We start from the raw sequence: 15806 nt of genomic DNA on the forward strand, positions 1-15806 counted from the left end.
TTGAATTTTCTAGCAAGAAAAACAGTATACAATTAACAACAGTAGCAAAAAAAAAGAAAAAAGAAATGTCATGTCAACCAATAAGCAGGACAGAGATAATGTAGGATAGGTGGTAGCATTGTAACCAGAGGCTACATGAAAAAAAAAAAAAAAAAAAAAACATAAAATGTGCAGTATTGTTTCATCATAAAAAATAGGTAAAGCGAGAAATATATGGGCACAGAAAGGAGAAACATGGTAGCAGTATGTGGTATTAGCAGCATTAGAGCACTAATGAGAAACATGATAATAACAGATAGGGCAAGGGTTTAACTAAAATAATATCCTGACACTACAAAAAGAGAGAAAGGAAGCTTTAGGAAGGAGTAGGACCCTTTACCGTTACCCAGGATCTGATCTCAATTAGATGATTAACCTGAGACCAGGTGGCATTATCTGACATTAATATATAAGGACACAATTTTCTTTTTTAATGAATCCCTCTAAAGCTAACTTTCATGATGGCTGATCTAAACTCAAAGGGCCTTATTCTGGTTGGTGCGGTTCTGTCTGCATATGGACGGAATGCTGATTTTTGCATCTGTGCATGCATACCGTTCGCGATGCGCATGTGCGGCGACAGCACACCGCTCGCGAACGGACTTTGCCGCTCAAAAACTTGTGTCCGCTGTCAGTCCGTATGGATTGTGCAGTGTGGATAGAGAACACGCTGCCCAATCGGCCTGCAGATATGTCTGCAGATCAATTGATCTCCAGATATACAGGATTACATGTAATAGGATAAGAGATTCAGATTCAAACTGGTTTTGCAGTGTAAGGCCAGTATTCAATGCCTCTGATTCGCCATTTTTTTCAGCGAGTCTGGCAATTCGCCTGTTTTCTGGCAAATTTTCTCACAGAAAAAACAATTTGCCCTATTCAATGGACACAATTCGCTGCAAATGAAGAGCGAATGGCTGGTGATTCGCCGTTTGTGATTCACCGCGATTCGCCGGTGGTTTTCAATGGGGTTTTCAGTGGAATTCGCCGAGAGTGTATTCAATGCTGAAGTGGAGAACTGCTTTCTCCAGTGATTTTCGCCAGGATTCTCCATTTTACATTCGTCAAGGGGCATGCTATTTTTATTCATGTCCTTGCAGCACATGAATATATTTTAATTTTTTTTTTTTTAACAATATATATATATATTTTTTTACACATTCAGGGGGCAGGGCTGGAAGCCGCTCATTAATATTCATATATTCACTGCACACTGATCCTGATCATTACATATGCACGATCGGGACCAGTGTGTAGCGGCTCCCTAACACAGCCCCCTGCCAGCTCTGGGGGGCTCTCCCTGTGTCCCCGACAGCCCTCCTTCACCTCCACAGTGTCCGGCGCAGGCAGGGAGGCTTCCATCTCCCTGCCTGCAGCCGTCCTCCGGCTCCCTGCGGCATTCGCCGGGGGGGTTAAAATTCGCCGTCAGGGGCAGCAAACCCCTGAGGTGTTGAATAGGGGGTGAGGCAGGGCTGGCAGCGAATGCTGCAGCCCTCCGGAACCCGGCGATTGTGCAGCGAATCCAAAACAGGATTCGCTGCACAAGGGGAATTAAAGTATTGAATACCTGCCTAAATGATTGTAGCTTTAAAAAACCTAGAGATTTCTTACCAAATCTCTCACTTTCTGAATCCTATTAAATCTCTTCCTATTAAATTCCCCCCCTAGTATCTACTAGGGTGTACCCAGCTTAACTCACTACAATGAACTAAATTTGCCAGATCAATTAATCATTAATCCAGTGCTGAGGCAGCTGCTGTAAAAAACAGTTGTCCTAGCAGAGCCCAACATCCATAGTTTTACCACTAGTAGTAGTGTACACTGCCGGGTACCATTACTATAGGACAAACAGCAAGGCTGCAAGCAGGAGGAGGAGTTTGCAGGTGCACACTAAATATAAATGCTAGACCTTTTAATATCTTTGCTATATTGCATTGGAGGTTATTAGCATAATGATGGCCATTATTATGGGCTTGTCCACCGTGTCCAGGTTACCTCAATAGGACAAGTCCCTAACACTCCTCTGAGACAGGTCCAGGGCACAGGACCCCCCAGGCCAGACCAGCAGAGCCACCCCATGGCACCACATTAGTGTGAAATTGAAGTGAAAGTAAAAGGGATAGGGGAAATTATATGTGATAAGACTTACCTAAGTAAGAGGTAATAATAAATGTGAAGGGTGCTACATATATATTAAACAAACTAAAGGGGTGATGGAAAGTGTACGATATGATGCCATGGAGCAGCCCAGCAACAGCAGCCCAAAGAGCCCTGCGCCCCAAACACAGTCCCACAGACTAACACTCAGTATATATGTATAGTAGGACTTACCCTCATAGTGCCAAGTTGAGGTGTGGAGTCTTGAATGTTGGGACTCCAACCTGATTAAAAACAATCTGGGACAGGTGGGTGGGGGTGTTAGTTAAGGAGGAAGGCGTCTCTAGTTCCTTCCAGTGTGTATGAATACACAATATATAGTACACAGGGGGAGGGGCCCTAAACTGCACACCCTGGACATATGAGGTGCTACAGATCTCAGCAGGTAGCACCTCATATGTCCAGGGTGTGCAGTTTAGGGCCCCTCCCCCTGCAAACAGCAAGGCTGTATGCCACCAATAGGAAATACAGGACTGCCCAGTGGCAAATGCAGGATTTTTAGAGGGGGGTTTCCAAATTTAATCCAATATCTCCGACTCTGCAGCACATTGGAGTAAATACCGGAGTCTGGGGAGCGGTAACAGCGTAGACTTTTTAAACACTGGATACATTATGGAATACAAAATTAATATTAAACAGTACAGATGGTCTATAGTATAGGCTATTTCCAACATTTAAATAATATAAATTGTCAGGAAAAGGTTAAATATATCATAATAAATAAATACAGAAACATAATAGAATCAGTACTAAGCTCACATTCTCCCACCTCATGTTAAGGCTCCTGTCTCTTCCTCCTGGCAGCTACTCTCGGGTCGATTGTGGTGTTTGAGGGCTCAGAACCACACACACAGCAAACTTGGTAGAAGAAGCTGATTCCAAAGGGCAAGTGCAGCAGCTCTGCTTTGTCCCTTAAGCCCTGTATACATGCATCAATTTTTCTCGATTTACGGTTCGATTTTGCTTATAGAAGCAAAATCGAATCGAATCCTAAATGGAATCGAATGGTGTTTGTGTCACTTTCGATCTACATTCGATTCGATGCGCGCTCCCATTTTCACAAAATCGAACAGAAAAATCTGCTGTGCAGCCAAGGAAATATCGAATCCGATCTAGTAAATCGATATACAATGAATGAATATTGAATTCGATATCAAATTTGATATCTAATGCAAAAGTACAGATCTAATGCCAAATCGAATGGAAAGATCTAATGCCAGATCTAATAGAAAATCGAATATAACATCAAATCAAAAGCAAATCGATGTGTGTGTGTACAGGGCTTTACACTGATGTGGTGGCAGCTCTATTGATCATACTAAATACCAGAGTGCTGTTGTTGTCATAATTTAAAGCACTTGCCAAGAGGAGGGGGGTTTCTGTGCAACCAGAAACCCCCCTACGTTTGCCTATGCCAGTGCCCAGAACATCCACAGGACATACTTGCCTACTTTTGAAAACGAGTTTCAGGGAGATTATAGTTGGTAATACAATTTTGCAAAGTGCCCCCATTAATGGGGCGTTTCATGCTCCACCCTAAGGGCATGTCTAATTCCATATATGGAAAGATTGTGAAAAGAGATTGTAAAAGAAGCATCTAGAATCGTGGGTGTGTACTGCTATATATGAGTGGATCTCTCATTCCTTATTTGCCTACCTATGCCTAGGACACTCTGCGGTAGCACTACTGGAGTAGCACAAAAATAGTATACAATCCGGAAGGTGTTAGACATTTGCATTGCCCAATTAATGATATGTTGGGGGTGTCTGTAACCAGGGGTGGATCCAGGATAAAATGACAGGGGGGGCACCATGATAAAAAAGGGTTTGGGTGGGGGAGGGGCAGTGTTAGTGGTGCCAGTGTACATGCTAAGAGAGCGGCAGGAGAGGGTGGGAATGGAATTAAAAATAGGCCCTGGCATTTAAAGTACGCAGGCCCACCATGGCGACAAAAGTGAAGGATGTTGAAAGGGTGTGTGGCCACTCAACAGGGGGCGTGTCAACACCATATACAACTTCTACACATTATGCAACAAAATATTAGACCCCATTATACTTGCCCCTTACACATGATGCCAAATGGAATGAGCCAAAATTGACATAATGCCACATGGATTGAGCCAAAATTCAAATAATGCCACATGGATTGTGTCAAAATTCATAATGCCACATGGATTGAGCCAAAATTTACATAATAACACACACGGATTGAGCCAAAATTCACATAATGCCAAATGGGTTGTGTCAAAATTCACATAATGCCACACGGAATAAGCCAAATGCATAAAATGCCATACGGATTGAGCCAAAATTCACATAATGCCACATGGATTGAGACAAAATTCACATAATGCCACACGGATTGAGACAAAATTCACATAATGCCACATGGATTGAGCCAAAATTCACATAATGCCACACGGATTGGGAAAAAATTCACATAATGCCACACGGATTGAGCCAAAATTCCCATAATGCCACATGGATTGAGCCAAAATTCACATAATGCCACACGGATTGAGACAAAATTCACATAATGCCACATGGATTGAGCTAGAATTCACATAATGCCACACAGATTAAGCCAAAATTCACAATACACTTCATAAACAGGGACATTGTCCACCAAAGGCTCGCTTTAAACATTTACACCATAATGTCCATTACACGTTAAGTTACACGCCATTATGTCCATTATGTGTTGTGCCAAACACCATAATGCCTATTAAAAATTATGCTACATAAGTGCTGCTTCTCTACATGCTCATTGCCAAGGGTTCCATGCTCATTGCCAGAGGTTCCATGCTCGTTGCCATGTGGGATTACATGCTCATTGCCAAGGGGGAATACATGCTCGTGGTGAATGGGGGACAGCCGCCGCCAGGCAGAAGTGATAGCCACTGACAGTGGCAGAGCCTGGCTGTATTCAGAGCACTGCAGGTCCCGGCTATTTGAAATAATACCCCTTTCACACCAGAAAATGCATTCCCAGGTTGGCCCCTTTTACACCAGCCTAGTCCCTGCATTTTCTGGTGTGAGGTGGAGAGAAAACCACCCCTCCCCCTTTAACCAGTTATCTCATTTAACCGGCTATATCTTCGGAACTAACTGACCCATTTACATGAGACAAGTATTATATTGAACTTTTGAGTGGGCTTTGAATGATTTTGGTCCAGTGAAACTGGAACGTTTGGTTCCAGAGTAATCTGCCCTCAAAGAACATGAACAGCCATGAAATTACATTTCAAAAATAAAAAAATCGGTTTACACGCAATATCTCTGGAACCGATTGACCGATTTGGACCAGGCTGGTATCATATTGAATTGAATGAAATCAACCACAAGCTTCTGTGATGCCAGGGCGGGAACTGGCAGCCGTCGGAACCGGGTGGGGGTCGGAATTGACGGGTCCCATATTATCCTATGGGGAAAAAACGTTACAGGTTTGCCAGGCGATATCTCCGGTTCCCGGGGGGCTAGAGACAAGGGGCTGGGCTCGTTGGAAAGCCCTGGTCCTCAGCTACAAAATAAATGACAGGGGGGCATGTGCCCAGGTGCCCCCCCCCCTGAATCCGCCACTGTCTGTAACCAATATTTTTTAAGTGCTTGGCTGGAAGTACATGATTTCTTCATCCTTTTACATTTCTAAATGAATATCGTAATGTGGTTTGTGCAACCTTTACTTAAGAGATCATTTGATTTAAAATAAAAAGCTTAAAACAAGAGTGCTCACCATCAAATGCAGCCAGTGCCTCTGCTGTGCTGAGTCCGTTGTGTGTAACCATTAAGGCCTGCTTAAACTTTAGATTTGTTTCTCTATCAGTGAAAAACAAATAAAAAAAACACATACATTTAAATATAAATGGTAATAATTTTCTTATTCCTTCTGTTTTATTAAATTGCTCTATCACTCTGAAGGACTCTAAAGCTGTGTACACATGGAGCAATATGATCGCTGGCAATATATTGCTAGTAATATATTGCTCAGCAATCCTATTGCTCAGTGTCCCATGAAAATGACACACTGCCGGGAGAAGAGTCAGGGGAAGTCACTGATCGGAAGAGCATGCTCCTCCGACCAGCGACCATTAGGGGCTGAAAATGGGAGCGCGCACCCGGTGATTTATCGCTGGTGCACACTCCAATAGCTCGCAATATGGTCGCTCAGCGACCATATTGCTTGCGATTTTTGCCCGTGTGTACACAGCTTATGTCTAAGAACCTTATTCTGGTCCATGCGCACCCATGTGAATTTGCGCGGGTACGTTATGTTTCTTTATTGCGCATGCGCATTTCCGTGCATGTGCATGTTCCGGGTGTGAGCGAATATGGCGAACAGAGTGCTCACCGGGCACTCTCCCCCATCAGTGTGGGCGTGTGAAGGTGGCAGATAGTCATGCCCATGGAAACGCCCACCGTTTAATGGGCATTTCCATGAAACCGCTTTACATGACACACATCGCTGGAATTTTTTGTTTGCAATGGTGTATAATCTCACTTAAACTTAAGACCCTGGGCGTTTCCGGTGAAGAATGTGTGAGGTGACGTAAAGTGAACGCAAAAGGGGACCATTCATGTGTGTCATACTAGGCATGTTTGCGACACTGTTGCATTCCCAATTGCAAATCCACTACTTCATAGGCCATGTTTAGTTGAATTTGTGCACAGTATCGTGTGTAAATACTAGGCTACTGCAAATGACCATGGTGTAACAGATAGTGGGCCTAATTCAGCATCCACTGTAAATTTGAGATTTGTCTAGTTAAATGTAGTCATTTGACCATGTCCATGTCGGCGTAATGAATGTCTGCAATTTGAACATGTGGATATTTTGACTGTCTGCCAATGCTTGTCTGTATTTTGAATGTCAATATTTTGAAGTTCGGAAAGTCATTCTGAACCCATGTGTTTAGTATTTGTATTTTCCTGTCCTTGGGTGGGAAGCTCTAAAGCAAAAATGAGGTACAGTAAAAACACTGTTACTGGGTTTTTACTGCATTTTGTATGCACTAAAACCTGCACACCAGTGTACCGCAGCGGGGGCTGTCGCCTATGGGCTTCTCTTTCTGGACCTCTGCCACCCCGCACCAACCCTCTCCGCTCCTCACTGGCTACGCTGCTCTCCCCTCACCTGTGTGTGGGCAGCCTCCTGCTGTGCTGCCTGGACCAGTGGCCTCCTCCTCTCTAGCAATGTACTTCCCCTTCCATTTACAGGGAGGAGGAGCCGGCAGAGACAGAGTCCCCGCAAGCAGCTGGGCACAGCAGGAGGGAGGAGACCCACCGGTGACCCACTGTCACGTCGCTGGCTGCTTCGCAAAGAGCAGCTCTGAACACCAGAGCTGCCCTTTGTGATAATAATCACATATCTTAGTGCATATGAGATTATTATCGATCTGTTAGCCGGCCATGTGCGGTGAAGTGGGCAGCGGATTTTAGCGCATACCCTTCAGTGTATGAGGTGCACAACACACATAAAAAGTCACTGCCTCTATCAGGATTTACAGTACTTAGGTCCATTCTAGCAGGCCCATAGCCCTTCAAAAGACATGTACTGGAGATACTCTATAAAGAGGAAAATAGGGTTTAAAGAGGTTGCGTACAAACGCCCTGCATTTCCTGGGTGTACCCACAAAAAGCTGGGTGCACCCATGAAAACACTGGGTATCCCCATACGAATGGGGTCAGCCATCTGCCTTCCAGGGGCAGGCAGCAGCTATAATGTTATCACTAAATGTCAGTTGCCCGCCCTGTTCATGGAGCAGGGCGCCGCTAAACTAAGGCACCAGACTTTGATTAGCGAGAGCTTCAGAAATCATTTGATGGTCTGCGACCATTAAATGATTTCGGGCTCGCACGCAAGCCTGCGGATGAATGTTTATGCAAAACATCCATTAGCAGGCCTGCGGGGATATTCGGCATCCAGCGGGGAGATGGCATTTGCGCGCCCAGCGGGCGTCATTACTTGGCTTGCAAAGTGAATTACCACTGCTTTGCAAATCATTTAGAATGAGGGCCATAAACCCACAGCAGTAGTACCCCTTACACAAAATATCCACAGTGAGTGCCCTTTATACACTTATCTATCTCTGTCCTTCCAGCAGCTTCTTCTCCTCTCTTGTTACCTTCAGCAATGGAGACGGCATGACATCACATACGCCGTGCCAGAAAAAGGAAGCCACTGGGTCAGGCATTTCTGTTTTAATTACTGTGTCTGTGGTGGAAGTGGGACTTAGTTACTCCTACCATTACAGGTGGTGGAACTCAGTTTCAACCAGTTTCACCACACTTTCACCTCTGGAGGGAAACATTTTGACTGCTCAACTTCCTGTTGTTCAGCTGCTGACAGAGATCAGCTGGATGGTGGCCCACTGCTTCATGATGGAACCTTCATACACCACCAGATCAACCCCCCACAACAGGTAAAGACTGTGGGCCAGATGCACTAAGCTTCAAAAGTGATAAAATAGAGAGTGATGAACAACCAGCCAATCAGCTCCTGACTGACATTTTTTAGACACAGTCTAGGACACATGGCAGGTAGGAGCTGGTTGTTTATCACTCTCCATTTTATCACTTTTTAAGCTTAGTGCATCTGGCCGAGAGGCTGTCTGTTGATCAGAAGCTCATACGCATCTGTGGTCCTTGATAATGCTTTTTATTGTGCTAGATATCTTTCTGACACACTTAGGGGGCCATTTAATAACATTTCTTTTACTCAAACAATGCTCACATGTGAATTGGGGTTTATGCCCCTAGGCAGAGAAAGCAGTGCGAGGCCAAGACCAGTGTTATCAGCTGTGGGTTAACTTTACTAAGATGGGAGTTCCATTGAAGATAGGATGTTGCCCGTAGCAACCAATCAGTTTCTACTTTTTATTTATTTAGCACCTTCTAGATATATATAATCTCATTGATTACTATGGAAAACATCTCATTTTCAATAGATCCCATTTTTGTAAAGTTACCCCTATGTGTCTGATGGACACATAAGCTGATCAGTGTCTAAAAAATAATTATATACACCTCCCCAGGATCCAGTGATTGGTGTCCAGTGGGCTGCTGGTCATTGGGGGGCTTCCTGCTGATCCTCCCAGTGCAGTACAGTGACACTCTAAAGTCTGACTGAAGACCAGCAGTGCTGCAGGAACCAATCCTCAGGCACTAGTAAGTATTACTAATGGGGTGCAGCATGCACGGGATTGTTGGAGATGCAGATTGTTGAAGATGCTAGATGCAGTGACACGATGTCGGAGGTGCATGCGCAGCTCATGACTCTGGTATTTTTGGGGAAATACCTTTGAAAAAGCTGCATATACATGGGAAACTGAGTCAGTGCAACACCATCACCCACTTGGACTACACTGCAAGAACTGAGCACTTTATTAACCGGACCAGCCCTGTTTCAGCCATTACCATCCTTGATAAAGCTGCACTCTCAGGATCTATTTCTCCAGCACTGCCAGAACACGGCACTTGTGTGACTCCGGCTTGAGAGGGTGTTTCCACCACCCGCAGGAGTAGTGGTACACCATCACAACTGGCCACGGGACTGGGAGACATTGTGACCACGCAAGGTCCACCTGGTACATACTGGATCCCATCGGATTACAAACCCTCAGGGCGCCATAGGAACGGACTTCTGCTCACATAGGGGCAAATTTATGAAGCTTGGAGAAGTGTTATCTATCCCCATAAAGAACCTTAAGTGCAAGGTGATAATGGTTCAGCCAATCGGCCACAATATGTAAATTGACAGGCAAGAGCTGATTGGCTGAACCATTATCACCTTGCACTTAAGGTTCTTTATGGGGATAGATAACACTTCTCCAAGCTTCATAAATCTGCCCCATAGTACACTATCAGAACGGGTGCCAGACTAGGTCCCAACAGTCGGGATCCCGACAGTCATTTACCCGACGTTGGGATCCCGACTGTTAAGACACTGACAGATGGGTTCCCGACGGCCACCAGCTATTCTCATGGGGGTCCCCGACCCCCATAGAGGAAGAATAGAATAGGTGGTGAGCGTAGTGAGCCACTGTGCCCGCAGCGTGGTGAGCGCTTCAAGCCCGCAAGGGGCTTTGTTGCGCTCACCATGCTGTCTGAGTCCGGCCAGTCAGGATCCCGATGTCAGGCTAATGACTGTCGGGATCCCGACTGTCGGAACCCTATACCACACCCATCAGAACTATCCGCTTGGGTGAATATAGGCGTATCATTTTACTCTCATTTATGTGTTTTTACTGTATGTATTTAAAATATTGAATAAATATGCCTGATTACTGTATACTGTATCACTGGACTGATGATGTGTTAGCGCAGTTACACCTGTTTTTCATAAAATGACTGAGGAGACCCTTCACAGCTTTATCGCAAGCTCAGTCGCTGAATGTGATAATTGATACATACCGTATACTGTATTTACCATATATACTTGAGTATAAGTCGACCCGAATATAAGCCGAGGCACCTAATTTTACAACAAAAAACTGGGAAAACTTATTGACTCAAGCGGGACCCTCACTCGAGTATAAGCCGAGGGGGCCTTTTTCAGCATAAAAAATGGTCTGAAAAAGTAGGCTTATACTCGAGTATATATGGTAAATATCGAATGGTAAATTGGGCCAATATAAGCTGACTGATTTAACAACTGCAGCCCCATTGTACATTTGCAGTGGACTTCATATAGTTCTATCACTGTTTTTTTAGATTTGTCAGTAAAGCAGCTGTCCCATCCCAGTTTGCAGCCTGACTGGGTAATTTCATTTAGTTATTTATTTAAACTCTTCCCAGGTTAAAACATATTCGGAGGTCACACTCTGGTACTTATCAGCTTTGTATCATTACCAACTAACTGAGACATAGTGCAAAATGTACATATTAGAAGTAACAGATTATTTGAGGAGACATGATCACACATTTATACTCACCCATCTATATCTGCTGTCTCTACATAACACAAGCTGTTTGGTTCGGAAGTATACAGCAAAAGCAGGTCTGCCTGGTAAAAAATATTCCATGGAACAGTTAGCAGGGCAGTACATACAGGTATTAATTAAAAACTATACAATTGAACCTATGGACTTCTCACTTTGTCCAAACCCCCCCCCCCCCCCCCCCCTGTCAGTGTTAATGCGCATACGCAGACTTCAAGCAGCTCTCTGATCACTTCAAAAAGACAGGCTCCTTTAAGAAACAATCCCCCCCCCCCCTCCGCCTGTGCTTGTTAATACCATAATAATGTGATTTATTATTGATAATAATATGATTTGTAGTTTGCATATTCATATTCTCCCTGTGCTGCGTGGGTTTCCTCCGGTTTCCTTCCACAATCCCAAAATATACTGGCAGGTTAATTGGCTCCCAACAAAAAAAATTAACCCTTGAATGTCTGTGTGTGTACATGTGGTAGGGAATATAGATTGTATTTCCAATGGGGCAGGGACTGATGTGATTGGGCAACTATACTCGGTAAAGCCCTGCAGAATATGTGTGCACTATATAAAAAAATGTTATTAAAATAAATAAATATGATGTATAGCAAATATAGGGCACTTTAAGCGGGTGCCAGACAGTTTCCCGACAGTCAGGATCCTGACAGTCATTTCCCCGACGTCGGGATCCCGAGAGTCAAAACCCCAACACTCGGGGTCCCGACGGCCACTGGCTATTCTCCCTCGTAGGGATCCACGACCCCCATAGGAGAATAGAATAGGTGGCGAGCATAGCGAGCCACTGCCCGTGGCGAGTGCAGCGAGCCCGCAAAGGGCTTTGTTGCGCTTGCCCCGCTGTCTGAGTCCGGCCTGTCGGGATCCCGACGTTGGGCTGATGACTGTCGGGATCCCGAATGTCGGGACCATATACCACACCCCTTCAAGCAATAGGTTAAAGAGAGAGGTTTTTTTTTAGGTCTGCACACAAATTATTAGAAGCCTGTATTGTACTGTTATGTGCCGCTATACTTTTTATTTTATTTTGTTAGCGGCCGTGCTATCCTACCAACTAAGTATATGTACAATTCCAATCTCAAGTAAGATGTTATAACTTGCTAGAAGCAGTAAGTGTGCAAGTTTTTTTTTAAAGTGCCAATCATTTACATGGCAAAACAAGCATGATTATTGCCAATACAATTATTGCCACTTTAAAAAAGAAATGGGAGAACTTTAAAAATACAGGATAACTCCCTGGGATTGCACCTTTACTTGAAGCTCACAGGATATTGTATATGGTTTTAAGGCAGGGCTTGCCAACCTGTGGCTGTCCAGTAAAACAACAAATTACAGCATGCACTGCCAGAGTTTTGCTACTAGGGAATGCAAAAACTGTGGTAGGGCATGCTGGAATGTGTAGATTCACAACAGCATGCCCTATGGGTTTTAAGGCTTATTTTCTTTTTTTCAGTATTTGCAAGTAACCAGATCTGTGTAGGGAACCTTTTGGTTGACTGCAGAGCGAGCCAGATCAAGGGACAGCTCTGAGGTCATTACCCCTAGGCCCCCTCCATCAGCTGTGGATTGGGTCTCCGTTAGCAATCCGACAGCTCCCCCTCACTGACAGCCATTATAGCCACCAGCGCTACTGAGCTAGCTTGGGCTGAGTCTGCTGGCTTCTGCAATATTTTAAGCTGCACCCTCTCGCTTCTCGGCCTTTTGGCTAAGATCAAGTGTAGTATCTGTTCTTATCAGTGGGCATGGACTGACCTCTGGCAGAGAATAGAGAAAGGCTGGACTGAGTAGCTGCTCTGATGGGCGGAGGGTGTGGGACCACTCTTTTTTGCCTGGGAGTGGTGAAAAGTCTGGCTGAGTACCTTCACCTCTGCCAGTGGTAGGAGGTGTTGTTTCCGTAAACCCACTGGTTAGAGAGGGGGGAGAAACACTGGGCCTAGTAGTTTGGCTCTCTTGACGGGGTTCGTAGCCCTCGAAGGATGAGACAGCGAAAGGCTCAGTCTAGTATCCATTCCCAAGGAGCGGAGAAAGGCTGGGACTGAGTAGATGGCTCCTGTTCCAGAGGTTCGTAGCCTCTGATGGGGAGACCGCGAAAGGCCCAGCTTAGTACCTTAACCTTGGGATCGGAGAAACACTGAGACTGAGTAGATTGCTCTTCCAAGGGGGCCTCAACCCCTAAGGGAGTCATTCGAAAAGCCAAGTGGAGTACCCATTCCCATGCCAGGGGCTGGAAAGTGCCCTACAATGGGAGCAGAGAAACACTTGGTCAGACGCTGATCGGTCAGCTGCCTGGAGTCCGATGCTGCACTGTGCCCCCGGAGAAACTCGGGGGTGTCGAACATGCACGGGTGATCCCCAAATCACCATGCACTAGTAAGCACTTGTACTGCGCACTTCCCCCTCTAGGTTAGGCTGCACGTCCTTACCTCGTCCTTTTGGATGGGGTAGGACAATTTTCACACCCCCACCCCAGCCTTCTGGCTGGGGTCCTCTTTATTATTTATTTCTCTTCCCTCTCCACGTTCGTGCACTTTTCACGTTTTCTGTTTTCTGTAGTGTGTCACGTTTTTTGGGGTTATGTGGTTGACCCTTATGGGCCTACCATTCCCCAATGTACCGAAGCTCTCATCCTTTCGGGGAGAACTTTGGTCCCCTCGAGGGCGACCCTGAGCTGCAAGGTGGGGAGGGAAGGCTAATGCGGGTTTCTCCAAATCTTTGGGTGGGAAGACCCACCGTCCTGACCCTTCCGTGCATTGAGGAATGCGGGTCTCTCTAAGCTTCGGTGAAGAGAACCCACCAATCCCTTTTTTCCCCTCTTCGGCCTTATGGCTGAGAGGGGTTAGGGGAAAAACGGGGCCCTTCTCCTTTGGGAGAGGGTCCATCGATCACACGGCCCCCTATGCACTTTTTTAGGCACAGCACTGGTGGTGGGAGCACACCTCGGGCTCCCTGAGTTTCTTCAAATTAATTTTAAGCCTGCAGCCTGCTCCGGGAGAGGGTGGCAGGCAGGCAGCATAGAAGGAGACAAGACCCAGCTGACCGCCCGGCCATTACCTGTCGCCCACCCAGCTGTGGCCCTGCCGCCCGCTGATCATCTGCTGCCCACCTGGTGGTAGCCCTGCCATCGCTCTGCTGCCTGCCCGCCCATCAACTGCCACCCACCTGGTCGAGGCCCTGCTATCACCCTGACACTACATGCCATCTGCCCAGCGGTGGCCCTGCAGGTTTGTGGATTTTTTTTTATGATTTAGATTTTATTATTATTGGAATACCATTGTACCATACAGAGGTGTAGGGGTGACGAATGGATGGAGAGGTGCAGCAGTGATGGGGCAATGGAAAGGTGCAGCGGTGATGGAGGGACAGAGAGGTGTAGGGGGGAGGGAGAGCATGATGGGGAGACGGCGAGATGCAGGGGTGATTACAGAGAGGTGCAGCGGTGATGGAGGGACGGAGAGGTGTAGGGGGGATGGAGAGCATGACGGAGGGGGCGGCAAGATGCAGGGGTGGGTACAGAGAGGTGCAGGACATGGGAACGGAGAGACGGGCACAGTGAAAATTGCAGGAGTGGCGAGGGGATGGAGAGGTGTAGGGGGGACAGAGAGGGTGATGGTGGGAGGTCAAGGATGACAGGGCAATGGAGAGATGCAGGGGGACAGAGGGGTGCAGCAGTTACCAGGAACAGAGGGGTGTAGCAGTGATGGGGCGAGAGGTGCAGCGGTGATGAGGGGACATAAAAGCGCAGCAGTTCCAGGGGGGGGGGGGGCGGAGGGGCTGTAGCGTTGACAGGGGTGGAGAGGTGCAGCACTGACGAGGGGATAGAGAGGTGCAGCAGTGACAGAGGGATGGAGAGATGACAGGGGAGATGGAGAGGTGCTGGGGTAGGGGCAGAGAGTTGCAAGAGTGTGAACGTAAAGTGTCATTGGTTTCGAGGGGGAGAGGTGTAGAGATTATGGGGGATGGACAAGTGTAGGGGGGCGGAGAGGTGCAGCAGTTACAGGGACGAGGTGTAGAGGTGATGGGGGGATGGACAGATGTAGGGATGATGGGGAGATGGAGAGGTGCAGCAGTGATGAGGGGACAGAGAGGATGATGGAGACAGAGAGGTGCTGTTGTGGGGACAGGGAGATGGAGGGGTGGGGACGGAGAGGTGCAGCTATATGTGTTTGTGTGTAGAATATATATTTATTTGTATTATGATTTTTCATTTTAGACCTTAGGGCCCCAGTCTTAAGTACCCTGGGCCCTCCAGAGCCTTAGGGGGAAATTTACTAAAATGTGTATTCTACAGTACGTCACATGTGATGTTGCTATGGGCAACCAATCAGAATCTACTTCTTATTTATTTAGCACCCTCTAGAAGATAGTAGACAGGATCTGATTGGTTGTCCATAGCAACATCACATGTGAAGTAGAATACACATCTTAGTAAATTTCCCCCAAAATCCTCCTCTGGTTGACTAAGAGGCCTGGCTCCTACTTCCAAGGGGGCACCTCTCCTCCCCTTCAAGTTTGAGGTTAATTGAAAGCAGTTGATTTAACTAATGTGTCTGACTCCCCTCCCTAACATAATTTTGCAAGTGTCACACCCTGTATTAGATCCCATGACTTTACTGGAGACAGACACTTTACTGATTGGTATTTGGGGGGGGGCAATACTTATCT

The 15806-nt window shown here is 46.3% G+C and overlaps 1 protein-coding gene and 1 pseudogene across 1 annotated transcript in view; one reads left to right on the forward strand and one right to left on the reverse strand.

Moving 5' to 3' along the window:
• Window positions 1-15806, reverse strand: part of ATP8B3 (ATPase phospholipid transporting 8B3) — a 203536-nt gene that overhangs the window by 142692 nt on the left and 45038 nt on the right. Inside the window, exons 7-8 of the mRNA XM_083177190.1 lie at window positions 11127-11197; window positions 5930-6012 (exon numbers count right to left, since the gene is read on the reverse strand). Coding sequence (XP_083033316.1) covers window positions 5930-6012; window positions 11127-11197 — 154 coding nt within the window. The remainder of the gene's footprint in view (window positions 1-5929; window positions 6013-11126; window positions 11198-15806) is intronic.
• Window positions 12830-12968, forward strand: LOC146045191 (U2 spliceosomal RNA; annotated as a pseudogene).

This window comes from Crinia signifera, chromosome 1 (assembly GCF_055691185.1).
Source record: "Crinia signifera chromosome 1, ASM5569118v1, whole genome shotgun sequence".
NCBI classification, from domain to species: Eukaryota; Metazoa; Chordata; class Amphibia; order Anura; family Myobatrachidae; genus Crinia; species Crinia signifera.